At 48.7% G+C, this 15379-nt stretch overlaps 1 protein-coding gene across 1 annotated transcript in view; it reads left to right on the top strand.

Annotated features, from left to right (window-relative positions):
* The first annotated feature begins 1615 nt into the window (after window positions 1–1615).
* LOC149393527 (uncharacterized) overlaps window positions 1616–15379 on the top strand; it is a 29314-nt gene continuing 15550 nt past the window's right edge. Inside the window, exons 1-3 of the mRNA XM_089618062.1 lie at window positions 1616–2359; window positions 2474–2745; window positions 2836–3399. Of these exons, the coding sequence (XP_089474188.1) occupies window positions 1616–2359; window positions 2474–2745; window positions 2836–3399 (1580 nt within the window). The remainder of the gene's footprint in view (window positions 2360–2473; window positions 2746–2835; window positions 3400–15379) is intronic.

Below are 15379 nucleotides of genomic sequence, written 5' to 3'. Positions count from 1 at the left end.
CGCGACGCCCAAAGGCCATTCCTCATGACGCAAACCCGAGAGCGTTCATCCCGCATCCGTATGAAGAGTAGATTTTGAGTTTCCACTCGATCTACGCTCGACCGGAAACTCGGGGGGCTAATGTTGTCGGTCCGTCTCGGATCGACAGGGACTAAGGCGTCACCTCGACCCATGCGACCGGTGCAAGGCCTCGAGCGGCGAAACCTTACCTCGGCCTTTGGCCGGCCCAAACCATGGTCAGCCGGCCGGCGGCCGGCCTTATGTTCAGCCGGCCAGCGGCCGGCCATATGCTTGGCCAGCCTGTCGCCGGCCCAAAGGTCAGCCGGCCAATGGCCGGCCATATGCCAAGGCCGGCCCTCCTCCAAGGCGGGCCCTCCTCCATGGCCGGCTCTCCAAGGCCGGCACTCCAAGGCCGGCCCTCCTCCATGGCCGGCTCTCCAAGGCCGGCACTCCAAGGCCGGCCCTCCTCCATGGCCGACTCTCCAAGGCCGGCCCTCCATGGCCGGCCCTCCATGGCCGGCTCTCCATGGCCGGCACTCCAAGGCCGGCCCTCCTCCAAGGCCGGCCCTCCTCCAAGGCCGGCCCCCCTCCATGGCCGGCTCTCCATGGCCGGCACTCCAAGGTCGGCCCTCGTCCAAGGCCGGCCCTCCATGGCCGGCTCTCCAAGGCCGGCCCTCCATGGCCGGCCCTCCATGGCCGGCTCTCCATGGCCGGCACTCCAAGGCCGGCCCTCCTCCAAGGCCGGCCCTCCTCCAAGGCCGGCCCCCCTCCATGGCCGGCTCTCCATGGCCGGCACTCCAAGGCCGGCCCTCGTCCAAGGCCGGCCCTCCATGGCCGGCTCTCCAAGGCCGGCCCTCCTCCATGGCCGGCCCTCCATGGCCGGCTCTCCATGGCCGGCACTCCAAGGTCGGCCCTCCTCCAAGGCCGGCCCTTCTCCATGGCCGGCCCTCCTCCAAGGCCGGCCCAACCTTGCTCACTCGGCCAAGGGGTCTTCAAACCACCCCTTGGCTGCCTATAAATACAAGAGTCCTTCCCTTGACCCAGGTAATCCATTCTTGAGCACTGAAACGCTGCCGAATTCGTACCTCGCTCGTTTCTCTCAAGCTTTGGCCTCTAAACACCCCTAAAACCTCTATACTCCACCTCAATCTCACTAATGTTGAGCGTCGGAGAGGTAAACAGGGGCACCCCCCCTGTTTCCCCTTTGTAGTTCACGTGTTCTCTACTCCTTTTCAGGTACTCTAACGAACTCGAGGGACATCCACAGCTAAGGGACGACTCGGGACACCGGGTCCGACACGCTCGAGTCAAGACGAGACCACTTGGTCCGGCCTTGGGTCTAACCGTCTTTGGCTCCTAAATAGTTGTCCGAAAAACAGCGACAACAGGTGGCATCAAGCAAAAGATTCCAACATTCCAAGGGAAAAGTGACCCGTGCGCCTACTTTGAATGGGAGAGGAAAGCCCAGTTTGTGTTCAATTGCTACAACTACACCGAACGCAAAAAGGTAATTCTTGCCGCTGCTGAATTCACTGATTATGCTATTGTTTGGTGGGATCAACTGGTGACGAGTCGACAACGGGCTGGAGAGGAGCCGATAGAGACTTGGGATGAGATGAGGGCCATCATGAGAAAGTGGTTTGTGCCTCGTCACTATTACCGAGAGCTTTATCAGAAGCTTCAGCGTCTCAGGCAAGGCACTCGTAGTGTTGAGGAGTACTACCGGGAAATGGAGGTTGCCATGATCCGAGCAAACATAGAGGAAGATCGCGAGTCTACCATGGCCAGATTTATCAATGGGCTGAACCCTGACATAGCGGAGAAGGTGGAGTTGCAGCATTATGTCGAGATGGAGGATTTGGTTCACTTGGCCGTCAAGATTGAGAAGCAGCTCAAGACGAGGGGTAGCATGCGGGGAAACCGATTCTCAGAACAACCTGCATGGAAGAAGACCTTCAACCGAGACGAGAAGAGCAGTTTCAAACCACGAGGGGACGTAGCCAAGCCAAGCACTTCCACGGCCCCAACCACATCTAGTCCTAGTCCCAGTGCTCAAAAGAAACCGGAGATGACATCTCAGAGAAATCGTGATATCAAGTGCTTCAAGTGCCAGGGAGTTGGTCACTTCGTAAACCATTGCCCGAATAAGAGGAGCATGACGATTCTTCCGACCGGAGAGATGGTTACTGACAATGAAGAGGAAGATCAAGAGTGGCCTGACGAGGAATCAGACGAGGAAATTGAGGCACCGGTAGAGCTCGTGTTGGTCTCTCGACGAACGATGAACGCACAGGTTGTACGAGATGATGAGGAGCAGCGCGAAAACATATTTCATACCAGGTGCCATATTGGTAAGAAGGTGTTAAGTGCTATTGTCGATGGAGGGAGTTGTACGAACATAGCCAGCGTTGTTGTAGTGAAGAAGCTTGGACTTCCAACGACAAATCACCCTCGTCCTTACAAGCTTCACTAGTTTAATGATGGTGAAGAGGTACGTGTCTACAAACAAGTCCTTATCAGTTTCCGGATTGGCAGCTATGAGGACTCGGTGCTCTGTGATGTGGCACCAATGGATGCGGGGCATATACTTTTGGGGCGGCCGTGGCAATTCGATCGGAGGGTGACTCATGACGGCTACACCAACAAGTACTCCCTCAGGCACAAGAATCGTACCATCACCCTCGCACCCCTTACTCCAAAGCAAGTTCATGAAGATCAACTAAGGATGCAACAAGAGAGGGAAAGGTTTAGGGCACTAGAGAAGGGAAAGGAACCAAGGGATGAGGTAAAAACAGAGAGAAAAAAAGAGAGAGCCCCAGAGAGAAAACCCGAGAGAGAAGTGGGGAGTGAAAGAAAAGATGGGGTCATGAAAAACAAAATCTGTGAGAGAAAACAAAACAACTTCTTTGCGGGACAGAGTGATGTGAGGAAAGCCTTCTTTGCCAAACAGCCGATGATTTTACTTGTGTACAAGGAGGCTGCCTTATTCTCTAACCAACATGGCGAGGTCCTACTTACGGCCATTGTTTCTCTTTTGCAGGAGTTCAAGGACGTTGTTGTTCGAGACATGCCAACAGGACTACCACCGATTCGAGGGATTGAGCACCAGATTGACCTTGTACCCGGGGCCTCGCTTCCAAACAGACCGGCCTACCGAACCAACCCTGAGGAAACGAAGGAGTTGCAACGACAAGTTGAGGAGCTTTTGTCAAAGGATTACATTAGAGAGAGCATGAGCCTGTGCGCCGTACCAGTTCTACTAGTTCCAAAGAAGGATGGGTCCCAGAGGATGTGCGTGGATTGCCGAGCCATCAACAACATCACGGTCAGGTATCGATTTCCCATTCCTAGATTGGACGATATGCTAAATGAATTACATGGTGCATGTGTTTTCTCTAAAATTGATGTTATCGGCCCGACAAAGTCCGACGGTGCGATCAACGTTTCGGGCGGCCGGACAAGCTCACCCAGCCAATGGCCGGCCCAGTTCCCTCGGCCATTGGCCGACCCAGTTCACTCGGCCATTGGCCGGCCCAAGCGCTTCACTCGGTCAGCGGCCGAGTGAGTCTCCACCGGCCCCCTATGTTCATTCGGCCAAGGGCTAAACGAGTCCCCAGCCGGCCCAATAAGTTTGCTCAGCCAAGGGCCGAGTGAAGCCTTCTGCCGGCCCAACAGCTCACTCGGCCTATGGTCGAGTGGGTCCCTTCTCTCGGCCCAGCCTTCTCACTCGGCCAGTGGCCGAGTGAGCCTCGTCCGGCGTCGAGTCCTTCGCTCGGCGGATGGACGGGTGAGCCTCGTCCGGCGTTCGTTCGGCCGTTGGCCGAGCGAACCTCCCTCAGCGGCCAGCTCTTCACTCGGCCATCGGCCAGCCGAGCCTGATTCGGCCGATGGCCGACTCAACCTCACTCGGCCAAGGGACCCTCAAAATGTCCCTTGGTCGCCTATAAATACCGAGGTCCCTCCCCTGGTTCAGGTAATCCATTCTTGAGTACTGAAACGCTGCCGAACTCATACCTCGATCGTTTCTCTCAAGCCTTGGCCTCTAAAAACTTAAACCCTCTAAAAACCACCTCAATCCTACTAATGTTGAGCGTCGGAGAGGTAAACAGGGGAAACCCCCCTGTTTTCCCTTTGTAGTTCACGCCTCTTTGCTTGCTTTTCAGGTGCCTGAACGAGATAGGTATCACCAACAGCTAATGGACGACTTGAGATATCAAGTCCGACACGCTCGAGTCAAGACGAGGCCACTTGGTCCGGCCTTGGGTCTAACCGCCTTTGACTCCTAAATAGTTGTCCGAAAAACAGCGACAACATTTTGGCGCTAGAAGGAGGGGACCACCGACCTTAGCACACTCTCCCTTCCATTTCCTCAATTTCACCACGTCTACGACTCTCGAGAGATGAGTCACATTCCCACCACCTCCGCGTCTACTCGAGCGACGAGCTCGAGGTACGGTCTCCGACGCCTCGCACACCGTCTTGAAGGGCAACCTCGCGATAGCAAGAGCCAGCCCCAAGACCCGGTGAATGACCCCGAGGCCGAGCTCTGAGAGGACACGGCCCGGCGGCTTGCGGAGCTCCTTGACCGTCCCGGCGTTGACGGCTCGCTCATCGCCAATCTCCTCGGCTACGACGTCAAGGATCGATCCGCTCGAGACGACTCCGACCCCGACTACGTGGGGGAGTCAAGGACCGATGAGGCGACTCCTAGCCTCGCTCAAACATGATCCGAGAGGTCCAATGGTGCATTGGCCGATCCTTCGCACCCGGCGCGACTACAGGCAAGGTCACAGTCCCGGGGACTCGCCCCCTCAGTTTCAAGAGGCGGCCGGACACGGCCCCTCGCCGAGGAGAGAGCGACTCTGGTTGACGATGGGGCCGATAGCCGAAGCCCTCGTCGGACGATTCGACCAAGGGCGACCTCGCCTCGCCGCGCACCGAGCGTGGACCTTAGAGAGCGCTTGACGGCGCAGAGAAACTCCCGAGGGGAGGATCTCCGCCAAAGGCTCAACTCTCGGAGGGACGCGCTTCCCGCCGCAACTCTCGGCCGGCCTCAGGCCAATGTCGTGGACCAAGCGTCCAACGAGCGCCGACCGGTGACTCCCGTGGCCCCGACGGTCGGCCCTGCTAACGGGCTTGATATGGTCACGATGATTCAGAGCCTCCAAAACCAAATCATCGAGATGAGGGAGTCAGAGAGGCAACGGCCGTACGGAGGGATTGAGGAATCATACTCTCCCTTCGCCGCTCAAATCCTCGCGCAGCCTTGCGTGGGGAACTTCAAACTACCGTCCATCCCTCCCTATGATGGACGGACGGACCCAAACTTCCACATCCAACACTACGAGACATGGATGACAATGCAAGGATAGACGGACGCCACCCTCTGTCAGGCCTTCAGCCTGACCCTCATAGGGTCGGGATTTGAGTGGTTCCGAAGCCTAAGGCCGGGGAGCATCTCGTCTTTCCGGGCCTTGCGAGAGGCTTTCCTTGCTCGATTCGCCACCCTCGTGGCCAAAAAGAAGTCGAAGACCCACCTCCTCTCCATCCGACAAGGGAGAGACGAGACACTGAGACAATACCTCGCCCGCTTCACCGAGGACTCTCACAAAGTCGAAGCGTTCGACGATAAGGACGCCATCACGGCGATCACCGAGGGAGTGCGCACGAGCGACTTCCTCAAATCCATTGTTGGAAAAGTCCCGCGAGACATGGCGGAGCTAATGGCGAGAGCCCGCACGTATATGGGAATCGAGGACTATCTCGACGGCCGGGATGGCCGAAAGTCAGGGGGACAGGGTAGTCGCCGCCGCGACGACCAGGACGGAAATCGCCCCGATCCTCGATAGAGGAGGAATAAGGGAGGCCAGGCCCCTAACGGCCGCTCCCTCCCCGGGCCGAGGCCGCCGCATGTCGATAGCTTCCGAAAGTTCTCGGCCTTTACTCCTCTGAATACTCCGCCGGAGCGGATCCTGGCTCTGCACCGTGACAAGCTGGGAAGTCCGACTTCTCTCACGAAGGATCCCGCCAAGAGGGATTGAAGTAAGTTCTGTGAATACCACCAGGATCACGGGCATCTGACGTCCGAATGCTATCAACTCAAGCGTCAGATTGAGGCCCTGATTCAAGATGGGAAACTAAAGGAATACGTCCTTTGAATGATCGGGACGGCCGCGGCACACGGGGAGCGCCCACGGCAAGAAAAGAAAGGTCCGACGACGGTGACCGTCACAGACCGAGCGGCGATCGAAGAACCGGAAAGCTCGCAACTGCACATCGTGGGCGCGATCTTGGGCGGCCCAGAGTTCGGAGATTCGGCCACGCAAAGGAAAAAGTACGTGCGCGAAGTTTCCCAAGGGAAAATAGCACACTACATCAATCACACGTACGAGGCCCCTCCTCCGGCCCCGTTCGAATCCATGTTCTTCACCGGCCAAGAAGTGGCACGAGTGCTCCATCCACACAACGACGCGAAAGTCGTCTCTGCCCCTGTCGCCAACAACATCGTCCGGAGAATCCTAATCGACAATGGGAGCTCCGCCGACATAATCTTCAAGTCGGCGTTGGACAGGATGAAGCTATCCGGGATGAGACCGACCCCGATCTCGACCCCGCTCTTCGGCTTCTCCGGGGAGAGGGTCATGACGGAGGGAACTATCGACCTCCCGGTTACCTTCGGTACCCCGGGGGGGCTCGAGGTTACCCACATCGTGTCGTTCCTCGTCGTGGATCAACCCTCGGCATACAATATCATCGTCGGCCGCCGGACTCTCAATCGGTTGAAGGCCATAACGTCCACGTACCATCTGATAATGAAGTTCCTGACCGAGAAGGGGATCGCCATAATGCTGGGAGACCAGTCCATGGCGAGGATGTGCTACATGAAGGGCGTGGACGGAAAAGGGAAAGGAATGATGGTGAGCACTGTCTTCCAGGTCGGGGACAAATTCCACTGCAAGGTAGAGGAAGGAGGCACCTTCGGAGAACTGGACCAAAGGGACGATGTCGAGCGTCGAAAGGTGGAAACGCCGGACGACCTCGTTCCCGTCGTGTTGGACGACGCCAAGCCTGACCAAGTAGTCAAGGTAGGCGCCTAACTCCCGTCCGGGATCCGAGTCGAGCTCGCCGCCTTCCTCCGCGAGCACAGGGATGTCTTTGCGTGGACACACGTCGACATGCCGGGGATCGACCCCGAAATAATGGTTCACCGTCTCAATGACGACAAGAGAGTGGCCGAGCGTGTCCAACCGCGACGGATATTCAGCGGGGAGAGGTACCAAGCCACTGGTGAAGAGGTTGACAAACTTCTCGCCGTCGACTCCATCAGGGAGGCGGAGCACCCCAAGTGGGTGTCCAATGTGGTGATGGCCACGAAGCCAAACGGGAAGTGGCGGATCTGTATCGACTACAAATATCTCAACAAGGCCTGCACAAAAGATAGCTTCCCTCTCCCGAGGATCGAGCAACTCGTGGACGCCACGCCGGCCACGAGTTGTTGAGTTTCATGGACGCCTACTCAGGCTACAACCAGATCCGCATGCACGAGCCGGATCAGATCAAGACCACCATTGTTACGAACCGCGGACTCTACTGTTACAAGGTCATGCCCTTTGGCCTCAAAAATGCGGGAGCGACATATCAAAGGTTGGTGAACCGAATGTTCGCCAATCAAATTGGCAAAACCATGGAGGTCTACGTGGACGATATGCTCGTCAAAAGCCTCAGGGCCCACGACCACGTTCGAGACCTTGGGGAGATGTTCACGATCCTGCGACGCTACAAGATGAAGCTCATGTTGGAATCGATCTAGGGTTTAAGAAAAAGTTTAACGCTTCGTTAAGCGGCGGAATTTTAAAAATTTTCTTTTTAAGTAAAACTAGTTTTACTTAACCTAGACAAGAGCATGTACATGTAAATAAAAACTAATATGAGCTATTAAAGTTACTAACCTTTCTTGAAGCTTGAACCTTGTAGAAGCTTTTGGAAAGTTGCAACGCTCGTCTCCCCTCGCAGCACGTCTCTCTTTCTTTCCTCGGCACCTCGAGCAACCACGAAAGTTTCTATCACTAAATCACTCGAAAAGAAAGAATCAGTGAGTGGGCACTTTTAAACACTACGACTTGAGAACGAGTCTCGAAGTCGCAGAGCTAAACACTAGGTCGAGTGAGGACCTAGGTGCCAAGACAAGAAATAATCGAAAATAAACTAGAGAGAGAGAGAGAGGATTTTCGGCCAAAGTTCTAGAGAGATAGTCTCTCAAATCTCTTAAACTTGGATGAATTAATTGTGAGGAAATGAGGCTCCTATTTATAGGAGAGGCTTTACCTTCAATAAGGTAGTTTCCTCTTCTATAGAATATCACATATTCATGAGTAAATATTGCCTCTTTCCCACTTGAGAAACTCGGCCAAACAAGGCTTCTAGAAGCCTTGATTTGGTTCCAATTTTGTTCAAGGCCTTGCCTTGTCTCTCACTTGGCCGATTACCCTAAAGCATCCTCATGCAAATTTGTTTCCTCTTTTTCTTTTGGCAAGTATCTTGATACATTTATGCACAAAATATTCTCTCTTGGTTGGGTATGTTGGGCGCCTATGTCTTCTAGAATGGGCTTCTAGAAGCTTTTCCATTTGTTCATGACAACATGAAAAAGGCCCAATAAGAATTTTCAATAAAATTCTTATGAAATGAAATTAATTCACAAGGCCCAATGATCAAGTCATGGCCGAGTGAAACATGTCATAAAATGACCTTGTCAAAAATTTATTGACATTCATTTCATCGTTTGTCTCAAAAGACAAAAAATACCATTTTCACTATTTTCGTTCTTGTTTTGACTTAGCTTCCAGTTTAACTATTCCTATCGATGTGATTCGTGACAGTGACCTCATGGACCCAAATGAACAAAGCTTTAGCTAAACACTTGGACTCAAAAGTTCACAAACCTTTTCCAAGTTTAGCTTAATGCCAACTGACTCCACTAAAGAGCTGACACTGAAAATCTCTCGGTTCAAATGAATTTATTTTCTACTCAAGAATTCGACCTAATTATGATGAGCGGATCCACTGAATATTATCTATGTTTACCCTTCATGAATGTCATCAGCTAGTCGGGATTTACTAAATTACCATTTTACCCTTCTAGCTGTTATTTCCTCAACTCCTTTGTCGCTTGTGAATAAGTTAGAAACAATGTATTGACGAGGAGCTAACAAGTCACATTGTTTCATCCAAAAGAGTCAGGACTCAATTTGGACACTGGCCAGTTCATTTATTCACACTCCAAGGAACAAAGCATGAGGTGACATACATTGCATTTCAGCAATCTTGTACATGAATTCCATATCTATGAGAACTTCACAAAGTTACTCATGACAGACTCACAACTTAGTACTTCACCAATAGGCCTTGTTCGAAATCACGTAGTGAGTCCAAACTTTGACTTTCTCAAATGAGAATACTAAGGTGTGAAATGGCATGTCTCATTTCAGGATTAAGGTAAGCATGATGCAATTCATACATAGTGACTTCGAGACATAAGAGGTTAAATGGTTTGTTCTTATATTGTCTCTAGAAGTGCACTGGTCAATTCAGTATCTTCGGAAGATACCTAGAAGAACTATAGAGTCCCAAACTCTCAATGCCTCATAACCAGACATCATAGATTCTTCTAACAATCATACTGAGGTCAATAGTCCTTTTGACCCTAAGATTGCGAATATATCGTTTTAAGCAAACTACGAAGAGTTTGTTCATGCAAATCTACATTTGTCTCTTCGTAAGTTGTTAAGTTTGTTTATGGACTAAAAGACTAAGGTTTTATGATAAAGCTTCAAACAAAGAAAGAATGAATGAACGTTTCAACTTTTTATTAATGAACAAGCAATAACAAGCAAGAGTCTTCGTAAGACTATATGACATCAAATGTACATAAATAGACACTACTACTCTTCTTGTGGGCACCATTGACAACAAACTCCCACTTGACTCAAAGAAGATGTGAGTAGTCCTACATGCCTAATCCCTCTCGAAGTTGGTCGAAGACCATGTTCGCTAGGGCCTTGGTGAATAGATCTACCAGAGATCTACTTCACCTCCACGTCTCCGCGTTGCGCGATCTCTCGAATCAAATGGTATTTCTTCTCAATATGCTTAGAGCGCTTATGGCTTCTAGGTTCCTTTGAGTTAGCGACAGCCCCACTATTATCACAATAAAGGGTCATGGGCTCGTCGAAGTTTGGAACAACTTCCAAATACTTAAGGAATTTTCTAAGCCATAAAGCCTCTTTGGATGCTTCACAAGCAGCCACATATTCTGCTTCCATTGTGGAGTCAGCAATGCAAGATTGCTTAATACTTCTCCACACAACAGCTCCACCATTAAGGATGAACACAGATCCCGAAGTGGATTTCCTGGAATCCTTATCCGCTTGAAAATCGGAGTCGGTATATCCCGTCACAGTCAGGTCAGTACCTGAGTATGTAAGCATCAAGTTCCTAGTTCTTCGAAGACACTTAAGAACATGCTTAACAGCAATCCAGTGCTCGGGTCCAGGGTTGGATTGGAAACGACTAACTACGCCAACGGCGAAACATATATCAGGTCTTGTGCAAAGCATAGCATACATGAGGCTTCCTACGGCAGAGGCGTAAGGAATTTTCCTCATGTCTTCAATCTCTTGTGTAGTCTTGGGAGACTGGTCCTTAGAGAGTGAAACTCCATGCCTAAAGGGTGTTTGGCCCTTCTTGGAGTCTTGCATCGAGAAGTGATCCATTATCTTATCAATATAAGATGCTTGAGAGAGCGACAGGGTCCGGTTTTTCCTATCTCGAAAGATTTGGATCCCCAGAATGTACGCGGCTTCTCCTACGTCCTTCATATCGAATTGTTTTGCTAGCCAGACCTTAACCTCAGATAACTTACCCACGTCATTACGAATGAGTAGTATATCATCGACATATAGTACCAGAAACACAACTTTGCCTTCGTGTATTAACTTGTAAACACAAGGCTCATCTATTGACTGTTCAAAGCCGAAGCTCTTTACAGTTTCATCGAATCTAATATTCCATGACCTAGATGCTTGCTTTAGTCCATAAATGGATTTAAGCAACTCACAAACCTTGGTCTCTTGACCTTTATCCACGAAACCGTCTGGTTGAGCCATGTAAATGCGCTCGTCAAGATTGCCATTCAGAAAGGCTGTCTTGACATCCATTTGCCAGATCTCATAGTCGAGAGCTGCAGCTATGGATAGGAGTATGCGGATGGATTTAAGCATTGCGACTGGCGAGAAGGTTTCTTCATAGTCAATCCCTTCTTGTTGGGTATAACCCTTCGCCACAAGTCGTGCTTTGAACGTCTCGACGTTCCCATCAGGACCCCTTTTCTTCTTGTATATCCACTTACACCCTACGGGTTTAATCCCTTCAGGAAGGTCTACAAGTTTCCAGACTTTGTTGACATACATCGAGTGCATTTCAACTTTCATGGCGTCAAGCCAAAGGTTTGATTCAGAACAAGCCATCGCTTGGCTATAGGAAACAGGGTCATCCATGTCGGAGACGGCTACAAGAGAGTCTCCATAAGACATGTACCTGTCAGGCTTTTGAGTAGCCCTCCCACTACGTCTAAGTACTGCTTGACGAGATTCTGATGAGTTAGGTTGTGTTTCAGTTGGGGTAAGAAAAGTTCTTACAGATGAGGTAGAAGCTTCCTCACCCAACTTTTCTTCAAGCACAATTTTGCTTCTAGGTTTCGCATCCTTCATAAAGTCCTCCTCAAGGAAACGAGCATTCGTGCTAACGAAAGTCTTATCGTCCTCGGGACTATAGAAAGTAAAACCTTTGGTTTCCTTCGGATATCCTACAAACAGGCACAATTCTGACCTACTAGCCAACTTGCTAGTCTTTTGCCTCAGCACGTGTGCAGGGCAACCCCAAATTTGGATGCGGCCAAGATTCACTTTACGGCCAGTCCATCGTTCATAAGGAGTACCAGGAACCGTTTTGGACGGAACTTGGTTCAGAATGTAGGCGGCTGTTTCGAGGGCATATCCCCAAAAGGAAAGCGGGAGTGATGAGTAACTCATCATTGATCTAACCATCTCCATAAGAGTTCGGTTTCTTCTCTCTGACACTCCGTTTTGTTGAGGTGTGCCAGGTGCGGTAAGCTGAGAAGCGATACCTTCTTCTTTAAGAAAGTCATCGAACTCTCCAGACATATACTCACCACCTCGATCAGATCGAAGGGTTTTGATCACTTTGCCAGTTTGCTTTTCCACTAAAGCCCTAAAGACCTTAAATACGTTAAAGGTCTCAGATTTGTGTTTAAGCAAATAGACAAACCCATATCTTGAGTAATCATCAGTGAAGGTAACGAAGTATTCGTATCCTCCACGTGCCTGTTGGTTGAGCGGACCACATACATCAGAATGTATTAGTTCCAGCAACTCAGTGGCTCTTCGACCCTTATCGGAGAAGGGTCGCTTAGTCATTTTTCCTTCCATGCAGGATTCACAAGTAGGTAGTGAACCTATTGCAGAGGCTTGGAGTGGACCATCCCTCACAAGTCTCTTAATCCTATCTAGACTGATATGACCAAGTCTTAAGTGCCAGAGGTATGTTGATTTTGTTAGATCGGAGGATTCAGAAAGTTTGATCCTCTTTGGCTCCCTAATTAGATCGTTATCTATTTCGGTGTCTAAAAGAGAAGGTTGAGTGGGATAGATGTAGAAAAGAGCATTCTTTATACATGCATCAGTGACAAAAGAATTATCAGGAAACGAAATACGAATTTCATTCTTAATGAACTTTAAACAATAATCTTGCTCACGAAGATGAGCAACGGATATTAAGTTCTTCCCAAAGGTAGGAACAAAAGAAACATTATTCAAGTTTAAAGTGCGGTCTTCAAAAGACAGCGTCACGGATCCCACAGCCTTTGCAGACACCAGGCTCCCATCACCCCATTTGAAACAGAACTCACCTTCCTCTAAGCTTTTGGTTTTCTTGAAACCATTCAAGGAACAACAAATATGGTTAGTAGCAGCGGAGTCAATAATCCACGATGATACATTATCAGCTACTAAGCATGCTTCGGTAACTAGTACAATACTATGTTCCTCTGCTTTGAGATAGGCGGGACAGTTCTTTTTATCGGCCTTGTAAGGTCTCTTCACAGTTCCAGAGGCAGAGGCTTTTTGCTCAGTAGCATGTGCCTCTCCTTGATTCCTCTTTCTCTTAGTGAGACCTTCAGCAGTGTGAAATTCCTTCATAAGCTTGGTAACAGTGTACTCTAGCTTGTTTATGAAGTAGTTCATCTTGGAGGTATCAAGAGATGCGAGGAGAGTTTCTAAGATCATATCTATGATATTCTTCCCATCAATCTCAGATCCTAGGATTTCCATTTTACTCGGATGACTAATGATCAATATCATAAAGTCTCCAACAGGAGTCCTAGCCTGCATATGACAGTTCATAAACTGTCGGACTGCTTGTAGCCTTGTTTGACGCCTTTGCCCTCCAAACATCTCAAGGAGATTGTAGAGCATTTCGGCGGCAGTCTCAATGTTACGATGTTGCTCTTTCAGCATATTGTTCATAGATGCCAAGATATAGCACCTCACAATCTCATCGGATCGAAGCCAGGCCGCTACGACGTCATTATCCTCTTGAGTTGAATCATCATTCGTCAGAGGAGGATACGGGGTGGTGAGTACCCATTTGTGCTTGTTAACGGTAGGTATTATGTCGAGGTTACGTTTCGAATCTACGTAGTTTTCGTTTTCGAGTTTATTCGAGGAAAGAATTGTAGAGAGAGGGTTGAGAGACATATAGCCTATATAAGTTGAAACAAGTTTATGATTAGTCTTTGGTTTAAGATTTAAGTTTCATTAAGACTTTTTGTAAAATCCAAAGGTGTTATAAACCAAACGATAATTTACTCCCTCAAGAGAAGGCCGCAAAAAATCTCCATTTATAAGTAAATGACACATCATTAATGCTAAGCCAAGATGTCAATACATCTATTTTGACTAGCCACCTTGTAAATTGGTTTGATCACTCACATCCTTTCGCAGAGCCTCAAGGGAGGATACTAGGGATTGAGCCTAAGCGTGCAACCAACCACTTAGTCCAAAAGATCAGCTTTGAAAAACAATCCCCCAAGGGGAGGCCTTGCCATCATTGCATCACTCTCGGACGTAGCTCATTGAGCAATGATCGAAGCAATAACGCCTTGGAGTACTCACATTTAAGTGAGGGTCGCAAGAGCGGCTCTTAGTCCCACGTTATTGCATCTTTCACTAGTGTTGGGGATCGCGGGTTACAAACAACGAATATAACCCTCCCACTTAGTTTTTGGAGTTGGTTCATCGACTCTTATAAGTTCGGAAACAAATTTCCTAGTTAGAGAGCGACAGAGCGGACAACTAGAAGAGAATCCTAGATCGACATGTTCAGAGCAGTATTAGTGCATAAAGGCACAAGGTACATACTCGATCTTTTCCTATTTTCTATTTCGGGAAAGTGCGTGAGGGAAGTGTGAACTTCAACTCACTCGAACACTTGAAAGTTTGAGATTACACATCTTTTTATTTTTCGGCTTGTCTACAAGGAGACCTCCCACTCAAATTTTCAAGAGCATATAGATTTTGAACATATGTGATATAGATATAGTTTTGAAAACATTTTGAAAACTTATTTGATTTGGATGACAAAATATTTTCAAGTTTGAAAGTGAAAACGGTTTTTCAAAATTCAAACTAGTTTTGTAAAAATTCAATTTCAATTAAACTTTCAAAAATCAAAACATTTTAATCTTACACATCATGTTTATAATCATATGAAAAAAAATTTTGCTCAAGAAAGTTTTCTCATTAGAGTTCTATAACTCATGGTAGTGGGGTTTGAAAATCCGGATTTCTAAAAAACTGGAGTTTCAGACAGCCGCGCACCTCGGAGTAAAATCGCCATAACTGGCGGCTCCGATGTCCTTTTGAGCCGAAACCGGTGGCATTGGACAGAGGACAGACAGAGCTTTAATTTGATTCAAGAATCATTAAATTTCAATTACTTAGCAGAGAGTTATGCCACTTTTAATGCGGGTTTACTCCAGCTCAAAGAAAAAGAAATAAATTAAAACTTTGGTCCTTTTTAGGTGCGAAAAAGAATCAAGTGTAACGGAACGTTTTAAGATGTTGTTTAAAGCTTTTATATGTGTTTTATTAGCAGGGTAATAACATAGAATAAAATAAATAACAACATGCATAAAACGATTTCAAGTAAATAAACGAAACTAGCAAGAAAATAAAACTAGTCACAAAAATTACTCGAAAATTCTCAAACCTTTAAAACACGTTTTTCAATATAAAAAATTAAA

Source organism: Urtica dioica, chromosome 6, assembly GCF_054948205.1.
Source record: "Urtica dioica subsp. dioica isolate 48M chromosome 6, U.dioica_male_clone48M_v1_H2, whole genome shotgun sequence".
Taxonomy (NCBI): Eukaryota; Viridiplantae; Streptophyta; class Magnoliopsida; order Rosales; family Urticaceae; genus Urtica; species Urtica dioica.
The sequence above is the reverse complement of the archived record's forward strand: the minus strand, read 5'-3'. Positions and strand labels throughout refer to the sequence as shown.